This window comes from Salvelinus sp. IW2-2015, linkage group LG17 (genome assembly GCF_002910315.2).
Source record: "Salvelinus sp. IW2-2015 linkage group LG17, ASM291031v2, whole genome shotgun sequence".
Classification (NCBI taxonomy): Eukaryota; Metazoa; Chordata; class Actinopteri; order Salmoniformes; family Salmonidae; genus Salvelinus; species Salvelinus sp. IW2-2015.
This window is the reverse complement of record NC_036857.1, coordinates 30,573,018-30,592,379: the sequence shown is the minus strand read 5'-3', so window position 1 is coordinate 30,592,379 and position 19,362 is coordinate 30,573,018. Positions and strand designations below refer to the sequence as shown.

Genomic DNA, 19,362 nt, shown 5'->3' with positions numbered 1-19,362 from the left:
CAGAGTAACACAGAGGTCCTTCACAGTTTTATTTGAGAGGACTGTACAACCATCAAGATGAATTGTCAGATTCAACAGAAGATCTCTTTGTTTCTTGGGACCTAGAACAATTTTGGGGCTTCACCATGTTTCATCGAAATGTACAGCTGTGTGTCATCCGCATAGCAGTGAAAATTATTATGTTTCTGAATGACATCACCAAGAGGTAAAATACACAGTGAAAACAATAGTGGTCCTAAAACGTAACCCTGAGGAACACAAATGTCCAGTTAATTTGTCAGAGGACAAACCATCCACAGAGACAAACTGATATCTTTCCAGGGCCTCCCGGGTGGCGCAGTGGTCTAYGGCACTGCATCGCAGTGCTAGCTGTGCTTCCCGGGCGCAGCCGGCCTCGACCGGGAGGCCCATGGGGCGGCGCACAATTGGCCCAACGTCGTCCGGGTTAGGGAGGGTTTGGCCGGCAGGGATATCCCTGTCTCATCGTAAGTTGGGAAAAAATGGGATGATCGAGCAGGAGTGAGGGCTCTTTGATACTGCACGGTACTGTCTTTCCAAGCTAGTCGGAAGACTTCCAGTTTGGTGTGGCACCATTTCCGTTCCAATTTTCTGGAAGCTTGCTTCAGAGCTTGGGTATGTTCTGTATACCAGGGAGCTAGTTTCTTATGACAATTTATTTTTGTTTTTAGGGGTATGACTGCATCTAGGGTATTGCGCAAGGTTAAATTGAGTTCCTCAGTTAGGTGGTTAACTGATTTTTTGTACTCTGACGTCCTTGGGTAGGTGGAGGGAGTCTGGAAGGGCCTCTAGGAATCTTTGGGTTTGTCTGAGAATTTATAGCACAACTTTTGATGATCCTCGGTTGGGGTCTGAGCAGATTATTTGTTGCGATTGCAAACAAAATAAAATGGTGGTCCGATAGTCCAGGATTATGAGGGAAAAAACATTAAGATCCACAACATTTATTCCATGGGACAAAACTAGGTCCAGAGTATGACTGTGGCAGTGAGTAGGTCCGGAGACATGTTGGACAAAACCCACTGAGTCAATGACGGCTCCGAAAGCCTTTTGGAGTGGGTCTGTGGACTTTTCCATGTGAATATTAAGGGGGGGGTAAAGTCAAATTTGCTATCATAAATATTAGCAACACCTTTGCGGGATGCACGGGGATATGGTCACTGAAAGAGGTGAGGCCTCATTTAACACAGTAAATTCATCAGGCTGTCACGATCGTCGTATGGTGAAAGAGAGGAGGACCAAGGCGCAGCGTGATATGAACACATATTTAATAAACGAAGAACACTGACAAACTATACAAAACAACAAACGACCGTGAAGCTATATAAACAATAAGTGCAGACACAAGCAACTTACACATAGACAATCACCCACGAACTACCTAATGAATATGGCTGCCTAAATATGGTTCCCAATCAGAGACAACGATAGACAGCTGTCTCTAATTGAGAACCAATCTAGGCAACCATAGACATACATACACCTAGACTAGACACTTTAACCAACTAAACCACAGCACTCATAAACATACAAAAAACCCTAGACAATACAAAACACATACATCCCCCATGTCACACCCTGACCTAACTAAAATAATAAAGAAAACAAAGATAACTAAGGCCAGGGCGTGACACAGGCTTAAGCCATGTTTCAGTCAGGCCAATCACATCAAGATTATGATCAGTGATTAGTTAATTGACTATAACTGCCTTGGAAGTGAAGGATCAAACATTAAGTAGCCCTATTTTGAGATGTGAGGTATTACAATCTCTTTCAATAATGGCAGGAATGGAGGTCTTTAGTCCAGTGAGATTGCTAAAGCGAACACCGCCATGTTAAGTTTTGCCCAACCTAGGTCGAGGCACAGACACGGTCTCAATGGCGATAGCTGAGCTGAATACACTGACTGTGCTAGTGGCAGACTCCACTAAGCTGGCAGGCTGGCTAACAGCCTGCTGCCTGGCCTGCACCCTATTTCATTGTGGAGCTAGGGGAGTTAGAGTCCTGTCTATGTTCATGGATAAGATGAGAGCACCCCTCCAGCTAGGATGGAGTCCTTCAGTCCTCAACAAGCCAGGCTTGGACCTGTTTGTGGGTGAGTCCCAGAAAGAGGACCAATTATCTACAAATTCTATCTTTTGGGAGGGACAGAAAACAGTTTTCAACCAGCGATTGAGTTGTGATACTCTGCTTTAGAGCTCATCACTCCCCGTAACTGGGAGGGGCCGGAGACAATTACTCGATGCCGACACATCTTTCTAGCTGATTTACACGCTGAAGCTATGTTGCGCTTGGTGACCTCTGACTGTTTCAACCTAACAATCGTTGGTGCCGACGTGGATAACAATACCCCTATACGCCCTTAACGTCGGTATCCCTGCCCCCTGGTAAACAGTGTATGGTCGCTGGATTATTCTTTTTAAGTCTAATACTGAGGGTAATGTAGTCGCCAATGACTAGGGTTTTCAATTTGTCAGAGCTAATGGTGGGAGGCTCAGACCCCGTAACGGGAGGAGTAGAGACCAGAGAAGGCTCGGCCTCTGACTCCGACTCGCTGCTTAATGGGGAGAACCGGTTGAACGTTTCTATCGGCTGAATGAGCGACATCGGTTGAGCATTCCTACAACATTTCCCTCCAGAAGCCATGTGAAAGTTGTCCGGCTGCGGGGACTGCGAGGGGATTTATACTACTATCTGTACTTACTGGTGGCGCAGGCGCTGTTTCATCCTTTCCTACACTGAAATTACCCTTGCCTAACGATTGCGTCTGAAACTGGGCTTGCAGCACAGCTATCCTCGCCGTAAGGCGATCGTTCTCCTGTATATTATGAGTACAGCGACTGCAATTAGAAGGCATCATGTTAATGTTACTACTTAGAGCGTCCGGAGTGAAAAAGTTGAATGAAAAAAAGTCGAGGGAGGGAAAAACTCATAAAGTTGATGGTTTTTGCTACCGCACAAGTTCTTGAAATGTTCCGGATTGACTGACCTTCATGTCTTAAAGTAATGATGGACTGTCGTTTCTCTTTGCTTATTTCAGCTGTTCTTGCCATATTATGGAATTGGTCTTTTATCAAATAGGGCTATCTTCTGTATACCAACCCTACCTTGTCACAACAACTGATTGGCTCAAACGCATTAAGATGGAAAGAAATTCCACAAATTAACTTAACAAGGCACACCTGTTAATTGAAATGCATTCCAGGTGACTACCTCATGTAGCTGGTTGGTTTTGGCTACTACATGATTCCATATGTGTTATGTCATAGTTTGATGTCTTCACTATTATTCTACAGTGTAGAAAATAGTAAAAAGAAAGAAAAAAGAAAGAAAAAGAAAGTGTATCCAAACTTTTGAATGGGAGTGTATATCAGGGGTTTTCCTGGCTCAAAAACAGGCTAAGGTGGTAACTGCATGATCCGTCATTGTGCCATTCAGCCTTCACCGCCACCTGACTCTGGCCCTCCCAAATTAACCTCAATGTAGTACATTTTTGCCAATTTTTTGGTGGCTCTGGAAATCAACAACGTGGCCACCTTAAAATGTTTCTTTCTATTCTGGTTAGAGCCAGTTTGCGCTGTTCTGTGAAGGGAGTAGTACACAGCGTTGTATGAGATCTTCAGTTTCTTGGCAATTTCTCGCATGGAATAGCCTTCATTTCTCAGAACAAGAATATACTGATGAGTTTCAGAAGAAATTTTGAGCCTGTACTCGAACCCACAAATGCTGATGCTCCAGATACTCAACTAGTCTAATGAAGGACAGTTTTATTGCTTCTTTAAATCAGGACCACAGTTTTCAACTGTGCTAACATAATTGCAAAAGGGTTCTCTAATGATCAATTGGCCTTTTAAAATAATAAACTTGGATTAGCTAACACAACGTGCCATTGGAACACAGGAGTGATGGTTGCTGATAATGGGCCCCTGTACCCTTATGTAGATTTTCCATAAAGAATCTGCCGTTTCCAGCTACAAGAGTCATTTACAACATTAACAATGTCTACACTGTATTTCTGATCAATTTTATGTTATTTTAATGGACAAAAAATTAGCTTTTCTTTCAAAAACAAGAACATTTCTAAGTGACCCCAAACTTTTGAATGGTAGTGTATATAATAGGTGGTTTCAGAGGAAAGTCCATAAAATTGTCAAAGACTCCAGTCACCCAAGTCATAGACTGTTTTCTTTGCTACCGTATGGCAAGCGGTACCAGAGCGCCAAGTCTAGGACCAAAAGGCTTCTACCAACCAAGCCATAAGACTGCTGAACAACTAATCAAATGGCCACCGGACTATTTACATTGAACCCCCCCGTACTCGCTGTTTATCTATGCATAGTCACTTCACCTATCTACATGTACAAATTACCTCAACTAACCTGTACCCCTGCAGACTGACTCAGTCCCGGTACCCCCTGTATATTGCCCCATTATTGTTATGTTATTGTGTTACTTTTTATTATTTTTTACTTTTAGTTTATTTGGTAAATATTTTCTTAACTCTTCTTGAACTGCACTGTTGGTTAAGGACTTGTAAGTAAGCATTTCACGGTAAGGTCTACACTTGTTGTATTTGGAGCATGTGACAAATATAGTTTGATTTGATTTGTAAATCTTATACAGTCTATGATTCACACAGATAATTATTTGACATGGTATGCCACATGTCAGGTCATCTGGTGTCATACAAATGAAGTTAAATTAAACTGTACATTTACAATTCTACTTTAATGCTAATTTAGGACTCACTATCAAATTAGCATATAGTAATCCATTGTACACAGTTGTACTATCTCTAGAGCACCACAAGAGGGAGCACAAGCTGTATGACTCGATCTATATATCCTGTTTTGGGTGCAGCCTGTCCGCCAGTATGTGAGAGATCACGTGACTGCTCATTGCCATTGGTGAGCTCTCCCCATTATGGCGGAGAATGAATTGTCTCTTCTATTCAAAATCATGTTTTCTGTCTTGATGCTGGTATTTTAACCCAGAATAGATTTCGTTTTACTTAAAGCACACTTCGTTTTACTTAAAGCACACTTCGTTTTAAGTCATGGCAGACCGTGGCGTGGATTTCTCTGGTATACCGAAAGAGCTTCGAGACCATTTGGCAGAGTTGGAATTGGAGCTATCGGAAGGTAAGGAGGGTGACGAGGGGATGAGGCTAGCAAGCTAGAGTAGTGAATTCAAATTCACCCCATGTAGTTACGTTAGATAGATAGACACCAGTTGCGGCTATCAAATTAGCGCTATGTATTATGTATCTCTTTGAGTATACAAGGCAAATTGCAACATTTGAGTGTATTATAGCCATACACAATCGTGTTCTGCCAATGTCTGGCCAGCTAGCAACCCTTTTCTGCTAGCATTGCATTGACAGACAGCAGAAAGAGAATGGCTCAACCCCTGTGGTCATGGGCTCTCTAGTCTGTGACTGTCTCGCACTTGTCTAGGTTCAATCTAGGTTCAATCATTTCATAGCTATTTTATATGTAAAGCCACTGATTCATCTGTAAATAACTATGCAGATAAATACTAATACTATTTCGGTTGTGATTTAATGTCAAAGCCAAACTTGTCAGAATCATCTGGCTATGACAGCTTGGTTTTAGCCAAAGCCTTTGTCTTTAGCAATCATGGATCTTCTTGACCATCAGTTCAGGGTTGGCGTCAATAACCAGTAAGTCAGTGGATTTAGTAGTGTAATGTTGGGTTTTCAGTTGGTTAATTCTGCATTGCACAACCTGCGACTCAATGTGTGGGTTTGTGACTGGAAGAATTGGAGATGACTAACTACAACAGCCATTGAAATGAAACATGAGTACTGATACTCATCACGTATCATAAATGCACCTGTAGCCAGTCTAGGCTATATTATGTTGGTATGACAACCTCATAGCATATGACAGGATGTGACATCATACGGTCCTCTGCATGGCTTGACCAGATAGGGTAACCTTTGGACACCAATGACATTTAGGCTTCATTGTTTGCTGAGGCACACTCAATATTAACTTGAGCTGTGTGTTTGTCGGGGTGGGGATGTGTGTGTGTGTGTGCACACATGTGGCACATGCCCATCCCCCTCCCTCCCATCTCAAACAGCTGCAACCCCGGGGTATGACAGAATGGTGTTAAACATTTAATTCAACGGAATCGGTACTGTACTAAACGACCAGTTGATTGAAGAAGGGCCTGATTATGGTGGTGTGCTGCAACTTCTAATGGTCACACCCATATTGATCAGGCCACACCGCACGCACCAAACGGGAGGAAGAATGGCTCACACCGTTTTAGGGTAATGTGTCATTCAGTACAAACTGCCACGCGACATAGGAAACGTTGAACCGAACTGAACGCAGCCCTGGTCTCCTCCTCCCTGACACCAGGGAAACGTTCAGAAGGCAGGTGTTGTGGAACGTTACCAATAGAAATGTCCTGAATATAGTTGGCATGATGCCTTATTCTACACGTCAGAGAAACAAGTTTGTGCTACGTAACATTCTATCTGCACGTTACACAATGTTGTGTCCTGCTCAACGTGCCCCTGGGGTCTGTTCAGGAGGGTGCAACGTTTCAGAATGTTTACATGTAAATATAAGCCATTGAGTAGTACAACAGATATGAATGTCGGTCAGGTAGAGGGTTGGACGCGTGTCTGCAACGTTCAATCCGACCGTTACACGTCACTGAAAACATCCCTGGGCTGAATGCATTCAGCTGGAGAAGCTTGCTCGCTCCATCACCTAACCAACTGATTTATGGATTGTGATTGATCATTAGGAAAGAAAGCCCTTCAGATCATGTAATAAAGGAGTGATAACATGGTAATAAAGTGGAAAGTAGAGACTAGATGTCATTAGCATGTTTCACATGAATCATTCCATCCAGACTCTTTTTAGATGCAGCCCCTTGAATGACCACCCTAGCCCAGATTCAGTAGGCTAGCCTGTGTGACACACACCACTCCTGTGACTGTAGCTAATCTATGCTGGAGTGTGCTTCAAGGGACAAGCGTCTGAAAAAGAGTGACATACACAACCATATTTTGTCCCCTGCCTGCCCTGCTCATAACAAACACCACCACAGAATCGAGTCAGAGCGGAAATGCCTGTTGTTGGGTTGCTTAGATGAGAACAGAGGCAAGCCAAGTGGCCTCTTAAATAACAATCCAGTTCTCTGTGTGTGTGTGTGTGTGTGTGTGTGTGTGTGTGTGTGTGTGTGTGTGTGTGTGTGTGTGTGTGTGTGTGTGTGAGCAAAGCCCCCAGTGACCAGTGAGGACACAATGCGCCTCATTCAGCTGGTCACGGCCATGGTGGCATTTAGTAGGCCATTCAACTAAACTCTATAATCTGTGTCCCAATTGTCACCCTATTCCCTTTATAGTGCACTACTTTTGACCTGGGTAGTGCACTGTATAGGGAATAGGGTGCCATTTGGGATGCAAATTTTGCGTGCTGCAGTAGAAATGAGCTGCTCTTATACAAAGGGAGGGGAGGGGTCGGACATAGTTCGGAGGATGATGTACTGTAGTGTACTGTGTGTGTTCAAAGCCCCCCGTGTTGTTGTGTTAGCGTTCAGCCAGGAGTGACTAGACGTGACTCACCTGTCCTCGGTAACTAACTGCTGTTTCTCCTCATTGATAGAGAAATGTCCGTCCGTCCTTAAAGTTTACAGAAGCATTTGGCTATTTTCTGCTTTCAGAGGTATTTGCTTTCGTCAGCAAGGGTTCACTGAGTTTACTTATGAATGATAGATTATTCGGGGGGTTTTTGATATTTGAATTTGTTTTTTGCCGGTTGCTGCTTTCATATTGTTCGATAGGAAACCATTTAAAAAATGTTTTCCTCTCTTGATTGTTTTCTGGAACATAATGTGGCATGAGTGCCTGTGTGTGCATCGGCGTGTATACAGTATGATGAGCTCCTGTCCTACGTACTTACTGACTTTGCCTGCTACTGTGGCCAGTGTGTGATTGGGAGTCCAGATTATTGCCAGTTGCTTCCTATCTAGGCCAGCCAGCCATTTGTGCCCTATCGGAGTCATTTATCCAGTGGGTCAGGCAGCACAGCAGAGGAACAGCATCTAAAAAGGCCCAGTCTGAGAAATAAGGGTATCCGCAGCAGCACAGTGCTGTGCTACACTGTTATCCAGCCGTTAGTGGCAGCCAGCAGACCTATAGGTTCAAGTAAGTAGGCCTATTTGCTTTTCTTTCAAAAGCTTTGAGCTGTGTTCGATTTGAGCTCGCCCTGGCGCAAGGTAACCAACAGAATAGTCCCAAAAGTGCATACAAACCTTGCCCAAAGCTTAAAATATTTGAAATAAATGTAATCCTATTTGAACTCCAGTGATATCTGATGCTATCATCCACCAACTGCACCCATTAGTGACAGCACTGTAGATAGGAGATGATGGAGAACAAGAATAAGGCAGATCCTTCAAGGTCCAATGCAGCCATTTTTATCTCAATGTCAAATAATTTCTGGGTAACAATTGTTTTCAATTAAAGTGGTCAAATAGAAACAAAAATAGCTTCTTAGCAAAGAGCAATTTCTCAAGCAAGGATTTTGATGGACTCTCTGGGAGTGTTCTGAGTGGGGAGGGAAAAACTGAACTAGCTGTTATTGGCAGAGAGGTTTGGATCTCATTCTTATTGGTCTAAAAAGGGAAATTCCACAGTAACGGAATTGTGCTGAGACTCAGAATGTTCCCTTAAAATGTATGCCAAACAAAAACCATTGATTACAAAGTTAAACAAACCAGACAACTCTATGCAGAAGGACAACTTTTACTAATTTGCTGGTTGTGGGTGTGTCCACTTTTTCCAATAACTCTGTGCTCTGATTTGATATTCCAAGATGTCTGCAGAGACAATTGGGTGTCATCTATGACATGGCACCTTGACCTTGAAAATGTATTTTGGTGATTGAACGACAGTAAGTGAAGTGGATTTACATTGTGGGTCCCTGATCTGTACTACACAGAAATGCATAATTATGGAAATGAATGTCATTCTCTTCATGGTGATGTATCCTAAATAGGTACACAAAATATGCAGCATCCACCTTGCATATTTGGATATGCTTCACACTGGCTATTATTTTAATGACCTCTGCTCCCAAACACGACCAAATTAGGTTTGTCCTGACCGGACTAAATCTGAACCAATCATAGACGTCTATGTTTCACAAGTTTGGACGGAAGAGTAGAGTATAGTACAATACAGTACATTATAGTGTACTCAACTCTAGTGTGTTCTACTGTGTACTTTTCTGTACTGTACTGTACTATACTCTACTGTGCTGTCCAAACTTGTCAACTCAACTGTTGTGTGACTACTATGATTTCCCGTTATAGCCAATTGATTTGATAGTGGAATTTCCCGTTTTAATCACTTAATAACTCATGAATAAAACTGATTTCAGTATAAAAGAAACACCGCCTTAGACCGCTGCACCACTTGGGAACCCCACTCGGGAGTGTTTAACAATATTTTTTAATGACTACCTGTCATGTTCTGACCTTAGTTCCTTTTTTATGTCTTTATTTTAGTTTGGTCAGGGCGTGAGTTGGGGTGGGCATTCTGTTGTTTTTCTATGTTTTGTTCTATACGTTATATTTCTATGTGTTTGGCCTAGTATGGTTCTCAATCAGAGGCAGGTGTCGATCGTTGTCTCTGATTGAGAATCATACTTAGGTAGCCTGTTTTCCCACTATGGGTTGTGGGTAGTTGTTTTCCGTTTCAGTGTTTGTTTCGGTTTTCATTTTTATTCTCTTGTTCTTTTTGTATTTTGTATTCATTCTCATTAAAAGATATTATGGATATGTACCACGCTGCATTTTGGTCCTCCTCTCCTTCCACCAATGAAAGTTGTTACACTACCCTCACGTATACAATTATCTGTAAGGTCCTTCAGTCGAGCAGTGAATTTCAAACACAGATTCGACCACAAAGACCAGGGAGGTTTTCCAATGCCTCGCAAAGAAGGGCACCTATTAGTAGATGGGTATAAATAAAAAAGCAGACATTGAATATACCTTTGAGCATGGTGAAGTTATTCATTACACTTTGGATGGTGTATCAATACTCCCATTCACTACAAAGATACAGGCGTCCTTCCTAACTCGGTTGCCGGAGAGGAAGGAAACAGCTCAGAGATTTCACCATGAGGCCAATGGTGACATAAACAATTACAGAGTTGAATGGCTGTGATAGGAGAAAACTGATGGACCAACAACCGAATGAAAAGAAGGAAGCCTGCACAGATAAAAAATATTCAAAAACATGCATCCTGTTTGCAACAAGGTACTAAAGTAATACTGCAAAAATGTGGCAAAGCAATTACCCTTTTGTCCTGAATACAAAGTGTTATGTTTGGGGAAAATGCAACACATGAGTATCACTCTCCATATTGTCAAGCATAGTGGTGGCTGCCTCATGTTATGGGTATGCTTGTAATCATTAAGGACTGGGGAGTGTTTCAGAATTAAAAAAGAAACGGAATGGAGCTAAGCACAGGCAAAATCCTAGAGGAAAACCTGGTTGTCTGCTTTCCACCAGACACTGGGAGTTAAATTCAACTTTCAGGAGGACAATAACCTAAAACACAAGGCCAAATTTACACTGGAGTTGCTTAGTAAGAAGACAGTGAATGTTCCTGATTGGCCGAGTTAGTTGTGACTTAAATTTGCTTGAAAATGTATGAGAAACCCTGAAAATGGTTGTTTAGCAATGATCAACAACCAATTTTACAGGGCTTGAAGAACTTTAAAAAGAATAATGCGCAAATGTTGCACAATCCAGGTGTGGAAAGCTCTTAGAGACTTGCCGAGAAAGAGGTGATTCTAACATGTATTGACTCAGGGGGTTGAATCCTTATATTATTATTTATTTATTTAACCTTTATTTATCTAGTCAAGTCAGTTAATAACAAGTTCTTATTTAGAATGACGGCCACACCCGGACGACGCTTGGCCAATTGTGCGCCACCCTATGGGAGTCCCAATCACGGCCGGTTGTGATACAGCCTGGAATCAAACCAGGGTGTCTGTAGTTACGCCTCTAGCACTGATCTAATCAAGATATATATTTATTTTTATTTGTTACAATTTTTCTTCCACTCTGAGATTACAGAGGATTTTGTGTAGACAATTAAATCAATTAAATCAAAATGTGGAAAAGGTGAAGGGGTGTGAATACTTTCTGAAGGCTAATACCCTTTTCTGACCTTTTTCTGGTAGGTGTTTTCTAACACCATCTTTTCCATCTGTTTGACCAGAAATCATTTTCACCACTTCACAGTATTATTCCAACCTCGTAGTGTGGAAATATATATAAAACACAGGAAAATCCCGTTTGACTGCATAGGGCCTTTAACTTCCCCTTCCTTCTCGTTGTTGCCGCATTCACACCAGGGGAACATGGTAGGGGTGAAAGTGAGGTGCAACTCCATATGATATGTACCTCTGTTCATGCCAGGGGAACTGAGCAGAGCAGTTAACGACTTCGGTGAACCCACCTTCCCCCCCCCCCCCCATCAATATTATTGCGTTTTTTTGTGTTGCACTTGCATCTGAGCCACATGATATTGAACCAAAGACACAGATGGTTCCTGCCCTTCTGAGATTCTCTCTGCTGTTTACAGAACAACCGGTGCTGTTAGATTAGGATATCAGGACCTGCTTAGACAAAGCAATTGTAGCAGTAGAGCAAGGGATCGCAATATATGGGAAAATGAATGACTACAGTGTTGCAATGTTACTACATTGCATAAATGTATGAAAGCGTGCATTTCTCATTTTAAATGTATGTAGTTCGGCCCTTGTGCTGTGCTTACCTATTAATGTCATGTTTTACGTGGACCCCGGGAAGAGCAGCTGCTGTTTTCCTAAGAAATACTAAGTTGTCTGAACTGAACTGTGGACGACGTGGATGGGATTGAGCCTACAGTAAAGCAGCATGCTGTTCCGTGTGCACGCCTGCCAGGGCCTAGAGGGATTCAGTTGAGAGAGATGACAAGCTTGTGACTGACAGACACTTCTTTCCGCTTGTTTTAGAACAGCTGATGAGCCTTTGTGTTGTGTTGCGCGTATGGTGGAGAAGGGAGAGTTTGAGTCCGGCCAGGAACGGGAACATGGGCTTTAAAGCTGAGTACGTCTAGCTTGAATCTCAGCCAATCATCCCTCTCCTCTCTCGGGGCTTTAGACTCCACTGGCCATGATACACTGAGCCTTGACTCTTGTACCAGATGTTTGTTTGGAACAAGCACTTGCCGTCAGTCTACTTTTACAGTCAAGCTTTTTGGACCAAGCACTTGTTGTGAGTACATAGGCAATAGAGTAAAGCTTTCTCTTCCAATTCATACCATATTGAAATGGGCTAGCCTATTTCAAATTGACAGCCAGTTGTTGTATTCAGGCTGCATCTGTGACTTCTGTTTTGTGCCAAGTCTAATGGAGAATAGAGCGCAGGGCAGCATCTCCTTAACTCATTATTTGTTAGGCTAGGCTATATAACGATTTAGTCCAAACAGCTTGTGGGCTGTGAATAGTTAATGTCTCCCATCCCATGGTTCTCCTTTAGGATGGACCAAGGGCTGTGTTCCCTTCACTCCTTCAGGGCTGAATGAATAATTCACATGCTCTCATTAAACACCAGGAGACAAGGCTGTCACCACTCGGCCTCTGTCCCAGGAGGTAGGTGTGTGTGTGTGTGTGTGTGTCATCCTACTCCACAGTTAAGAGTTGAGGCGTATGTGGCAACGACCTGTGTCGTGTTCAGTTGGTATGAAAGGACAGAGGGTAGGAGGAGAGAGGGTAGGAAGGTAGAGGGTTGAGTATTACCTGAATGAATCCCATAAGAAATGTTTTTTTACGACCCTGTAGAACAGTGCTCACATCCTAATATCGTCACTAACTTGTATTATAACGCGCATGAAGATTAGCTGAATTCAAATATGACGTCGTTGTTTTAGCACCATCCAGTGAGTTTTTTTTTAAACGACGCCGCGCAATATGGTTCAGTGTTCCAATAAATCAGCAAAATCTACTTGGTTTTGTAATTGCCGGCGTCTTCAAGCTAAAATTGGGATTATGTATACTGCGCTAATGACCATACAAACAAAGAGTAACGAGAGCAATGTACAACACAGGCGAACATAGGAATTTGTGGTAAGTGCATGGGGGCCGTCATCTTTATGCACCGTCGCTATTGTACACTGGCATGTTGTCTTTTGAGTTGAGGGTGAAAATGTACAGAATATTACAGGAGATATTGTCTCTTGGCTTAAGTCATACCGACAAAGCATGACTTTTGACATGTTTAAAGACATGGTCAGGGCTCTAAAGTGTGACCAATTTGGTCGCAAATGCAACTAAATAATTTGCTGTGCAACCAGGAGTGCCCTAAAGAAAGAAGTGGTTGCACCATTACTACAGCGAAAACGGCTTGCTTCTAGCCCAACCAAGGAAAAAGTTCTGACCCATATTACCGACACCATAGCAGAAGGCCGGGACCACATTTTACATTCATAAACCATGTTGTGGGCAGTTCTAAAACTACTCGCATCTCAGTCGTTAACCATTTGTTTATACTGTTCAGTTATGTTCCCTCATTGGCTAGCTCGCTAACAACCTGTTAACTTGACCAGTAATATGCAAACATTTGGGGGCACATGAAGAAAGTAAAATGGAGATCAATGATCATCATAAATCTAACGTTTTTTTTTAAAGAGACAATTTGTACAATTTGCAATGTAATGCATCTCAATGGGAATATAGTGCTTTTACACAATGTCCAAACCTGATATTCCAAAAATGACTTGTAAATTCAATGACAGGTATTTTGTATCAACATTTTAGCTTTTATAATAAACTCACGTGTTTACAGTGTTACATATTTGTTTATAGGGCACAACATGTGCTTTGAAAGTAGCTCGAATTCATTCAGGTCCAATATAGGCTGTATCTCAATCAATTTAATAGGTCTTATTTTCTGGTGCTCCTAAATTTCACGTGGTGCTCCTAACTTTTGAATGTTAGGAGCACCAGTGCTCCTAACATTCATTTAGAGCCCTGGACATGATCTATATATATTCTCACTGTTAAACCATGCATGAAGTTAGCATTAGGGGCATTACTCAATGCAATTAAGATCAGCGTCCTCCCCTTCAGGGCGACGCTGTCAGTCACAGGATAGCAGAGCGAGAGAACCTGTTCAGTGCTCCAGTCACCGTAGGGCTGTTTGTGTTACTGTGAGTGGGATGCACCTCTTTCACATTAAAGCTATGATTCATAGAGCTATGACAGGTGGTTATAGGGGGCCTTGAGAAGTTGGGTGATTCACTCTCAAGTTCATTTCTCAAGGACAGACACACGTAACATAAATTGGATGTGACGACTAACAAGGACACTTTTTTTTCTTCTCTGGTGCCCTTATTTTTCAGCACTGGTCATTTGGACAAATCACGATTTCGCAGGTGATCGCATCTTTCGGAAGGGGAGGCAACATTTGGCCCATCAGAGAGAGCGGGGTGGAGCTACCGTCCTGCATCAGCTCCTCGTTCTAGTATCTTTTCCGACACGTCTGCCCACAGAACTTAATCGAGCATCTGATGCAATTCCGAAAGATTTTAGTTCTGGGTTTCCAAGATGACTCTCAAGTCACAACAACAAGCCAAGGCACTTGTAGTTCATGTCACCAGACAAACCTGAAATCGAGGATACGTGGTGGTGTTGTGCTGCTGAAGGACCTCTGTTGCACAGGATGGGTTGCACAGAGCTGCTTTACTAAACTGCCTGGGAGTCAGACAGCCTTTGTCAGAGGCCCACCGGATTCTCATAGACATGTGCTAACACCTACCACCACTATAACCACCACATGCCAGTCACTTTCTCACACCCAGTCGTTACAAGTTACAACTCTTATCATCACACTGAAGCAGCGAAGAAGATGGGCGTTGGTACTAAAATACAACTGTCACTTTCTCTGATTTACAGCGCTGAGATAGGAGGATCAGTGTGACAATGTCTCCATAGACTAGAGCAGTATTCCTCACGCTTGGTCCTTGAGAGCTACAGGGTGTGCAGGGTTTTATTCCAACCCAGTATTTAGCCTACACAACTAACTTACATTGAACTGATCAAGACTATGATCAGTTGAATCAGGTGTTTTAGTGCTAGGCTAGAATAAAAGCCTGAATAAGGGCCTAGAGACAGGAACACTGCTCTACAGCCTTGGTGTCTTTGCCTGGGTCGTGTTCATTATGACACACTAACGAAACGTGCAACGGACCCTGAAAACCAGTGCTTCTTATTGGACAACTCCAGTTAGTCCCTCCCTGATCCAGTCTGTTTTGTTCCAGTTGGTGCCGGATGAACACGATCCTGTTGTCAGAATGTGCTAACCGATAATGTTCTTGTTCTGGAGTCTGGAATCTTCCCCTCCAGCCCCATGTTATCCATGGCAACCATGTGACTGTTGGTGATGTTGGAGAATGCTGTTCTCACTAAATATAGGACCAAATAAACCTGGCGAGACAAATTCACTTTCATGGCTGAGCAGGAGGAAAACAAGCCACTCTTTGACACCACTTCACAAAAGCTATGCTGAAGTAGGGCCCCCCTAGAGGCTCCATGTAGGAGTCAGTAAGGCAGGCATATTTGTGTTTGTCCGTTCTCTCCATTCTTTCTTTCGCTCTTTCTTTCTCTCTCTTCTTCTCCTGTGCCTTGCTTGCACAGCCAAAGCAGAATGGTTTGTTGACACTGTTTCACACTGTCAGTCTAACTAACCGCTTGACTTGGCTGCCATATGTGAGTCACTGTTACACACACATGGCTTACCGACATTGGCCTACTGACATTGGCCTACTGACTGACTTATTGCTACAGGGACATATTATCCATCTCTCTCTCTCTCTCATCTCTTATCAACTCATTATCTGTGGTATTTGACCTACACTCACGAGATCAAGTTGGAGTGTTATGATAAAAATAAACAACTTGATTAATGATGTCAATTTGATGAGAAAGACCAGATTCTGTCGGTCTGTCTGTGTATGATTATGAACTGAGAAGCAACTTCAAACAAGTTGTTTGACTTTGGATACATCTATATTTAGTCTCTCAGTAACGTTTTAGCATTCTAATCTTGTCCTCATTCTCCCAGTGTCCTCTCTCTTCAGTCTCTCTTCATCTCTCCCTCCCTCTTTCTTCACCCCCCCCCCCTCTCGTCCCCCCCTGTCTCTCGGTCTCTCTNCCTCTCGTCCCCCCCTGTCTCTCGGTCTCTCTTTATAACAGTGGGCTAGGCTCTCTGGATGTGGTCGTTAGACTGTGGATTGTTTGGACAGGGTGTGGAGAGCACTGAACATTTTCTAAGCAGTTGGTCACTTTCTAAATATAAAACGAGCTCATGAGTTTAGCCAGAGCCGATTTTTGATAGTGGGCAACATAGTTTGATACGGTACTGGACTGTGTGGTATGTGTAAAGGAATCCCGTGGTGCTTGATATCTTTCTAAATCCCTGTGGACATATGGTCTGTTACTGGGTTTGTTCAATTTCATGGCTATGTCATGGGATTTAGGGCTGATTTGATAGGGGGCATAGTTTTGTACAGTATCAGTACTGTCTCTGGTATGTGTAGCCTATGTCCCCGGGGGAAATCTTTGGGAATCTAGTTGTTGGTGGTCATTTCAACAATTGTTTATATCTTTCTAGTTCAGGCTATGTCCCTGCCTTGGGGATACTTTTCAGGAATCCTGTGGTTGATTTCAACAAAGTTGTGTCTGTCTAAATCCCTATAGACTGATTTTCCGTTACTTTGTTTGTGAGAATTCACAGTCCTCAGGAAACCCTCCCACTGATCCTTATAATGTGTGTGTGTGTGTGTGGACCCCTTAATTCAACTCTCTAGAGAAAAGCCAGAACAAAGGGTATGAAAACACTGAATGGGTGTGGTTTAAAAAGTCAGGAAAAGTTCAGTTGGCTGTAAGGCTCTACATCAAGGTCTTTTAGACATTTATTGGTTTGATGCTATCATTGTATAGGCTTATACAAACTGTAGCCTATAGCAACTGTGTAACAACAACTGAATAACATTGAACTATACCTTAGAGCAGTGGTTCCGGACCCCTTCCAACAGTCAACCTCCAGCTGCGTACCCCCTCTAGCACCAGGGACAGCACACTCTCAAATGTTGTTTTTTGCCATCATTGTAAGCCTGCTACATACACTATACTATACATTTATTAAACATAAGAATGAGTGAGTTTTTGTTACAACCCGGCTCGTGGGAAGTGACAAAGAGCTCTATAGGACCAGGGTACAAATAATAATATAATAATAATCAATAATTTTGCTCTTTATTTAGGCATCTTGCATATAAAACCTTATTTGTAAATCAAAAATTGTGAATAACTCACAGGTTAATGAGAATGGTGTGCTTGATAAGGATGCACATAACTCTGCAATTTTGTGTTGTATTGGAGAGAGGCTCAGTCTTAAATAATTTTCCAAACACAGTCTGTGCCTGTATTTAGTTTTCATGCTAGTGAGGGCCGAGAATCCACTCTCATATAGGTACGTGGTTGCAATGGGCATCAGTGTCTTAATAGCGAGATATGGCAAGGCAAGAAACTCTGAGCGCAGCCCTATCCAGAAATCTGTCAGTGGCTTCTGATTAAATAACATTTTCACAGAACCGCTTGTTGCAATTTCGTTTAGGCTCTCTTGTTCAGATTTTGGTAAGTGGACTGGAGGCAGGACATGAAAGGGATAATGAATCCAGTTGTTTGTGTCGTCCGTTTCGGGAAAGTACCTGCGTAATGGCGCACCCAGCTCACTCATAGCGAAGCACCTATCACATTTGACATTGTCCGCACACTTGAGTTAATTTGCACACAAAAAACCATACAATGATGGAAAGACCTGTGTGTTGTCCTTGTTAATGCAGACAGAAAAGAGCTCCAACAATAGCCTCAATATTGTCCTGCACATTGAATATAGTTGTGGAGAGGCCCTGTAATCCTAGATTCAGATCATTCAGGCGAGGAAAAAACATCACCCAGATAGGCCAGTCGTGTGAGAAACTCGTCGTCATGCAAGCGGTCAGACAAGTGAAAATTATGGCCAGTAAAGACAACTTTAAGCTCGTCTCTCTATTAAAAAAATGTGACCGTACTTTGCTTCTTGATAACCAGTGCACTTCTGTATGTTGTAAAAGCGTTACATGGTCGCTGCCCATATCATTGCATAATGCAGAAAATACACGAGAGTTCAGGGGCCTTGCTTTAACAAAGTTAACCATTTTCACTGTAGTGTCCAAAACATCTTTCAAGCTGTCAGGCATTCCCTTGGCAGCAAGAGCCTCTCAGTGGATGCTGCAGTGTACCCAAGTGGTGTCGGGAGCAAATGCTTGCACACGCGTTACCACTCCACTATGTCTCCCTGTCACGGCTTTCGCGCCATCAGTACAGATACCAACACATCTTGACCACCAAAGTCCATTTGATGTCACAAAGCTGTCCAGTACTTTAAAAATATCCTCTCCTGTTGTCCTGGTTTGCAGAAGAGGATGTCTTCCTTAATTGACACCCCCATAAACGTAACGGACATACACCAGGAGCTGTGCCAGGCCCGCCACGTCTGTTGACTCATCCAGCTGTAACGCATATAATTCACTGGCTTGTATGCGAACCAGTAGTTGTTTCAAAACATCTCCTGCCATGTCACTGATGCGTCGTGAAACAGTGTTGTTTCATGAAGGCATTGTCTATATAGTTTGTTTGGCCTTTTCCCCCAGCATTGTCCTAGCCAAATCCTCTGCAGCAGGAAGAATTAAGCTTGCCTGTCCTAGCCACTCTGTAGCTCACCATATAAGACGCATCTAGCCCCTTCTTATTAATGGTATCTGTTGCTCTTATAAATGTCTTACTACTCGAAAGTCATCTTAATTCTCGCTCCAAAAACTCCTGTGGCTTATTTTTCAAATTGGCATGTTTCGTTTCTAAATGTCTGTGCATGACTGAAGGTTTCCTGTGAGAGAGTAACGGTTAATGTGATTGGATGTTAATTATTTGACTAGGCTACCTGTATTTGACATTGTGTTGTTATTTCGCTGAACACTAGATGGTTTAATTTTATTTTTGGCAGTGAAACGAGGCTACTCAGGCGAGAAAAAAACCTCACCCAAATGTATAGCCCTGTTGGAAAATATAAATGTACTGTTTGAAAATGTGGGGGGAATAAAATTGAATTCACAATGATTATTTTTACGTGAATCACAATTTTGTTTTGGCTTATCCCTGACGGCATTGGGCGTACCCCAGTTTGGGAATACCTGCCTT

General features: G+C 42.7%; 1 protein-coding gene across 1 annotated transcript in view; it reads left to right on the top strand.

Annotated features, from left to right (window-relative positions):
• The first annotated feature begins 4,915 nt into the window (after positions 1-4,915).
• Positions 4,916-19,362, top strand: part of LOC111976456 (disco-interacting protein 2 homolog B-A) — a 73,958-nt gene continuing 59,511 nt past the window's right edge. The window contains 1 exon segment of the mRNA XM_024005292.2: positions 4,916-5,159. Coding sequence (XP_023861060.2) covers positions 5,075-5,159 — 85 coding nt within the window. The 5' untranslated portion in view covers positions 4,916-5,074.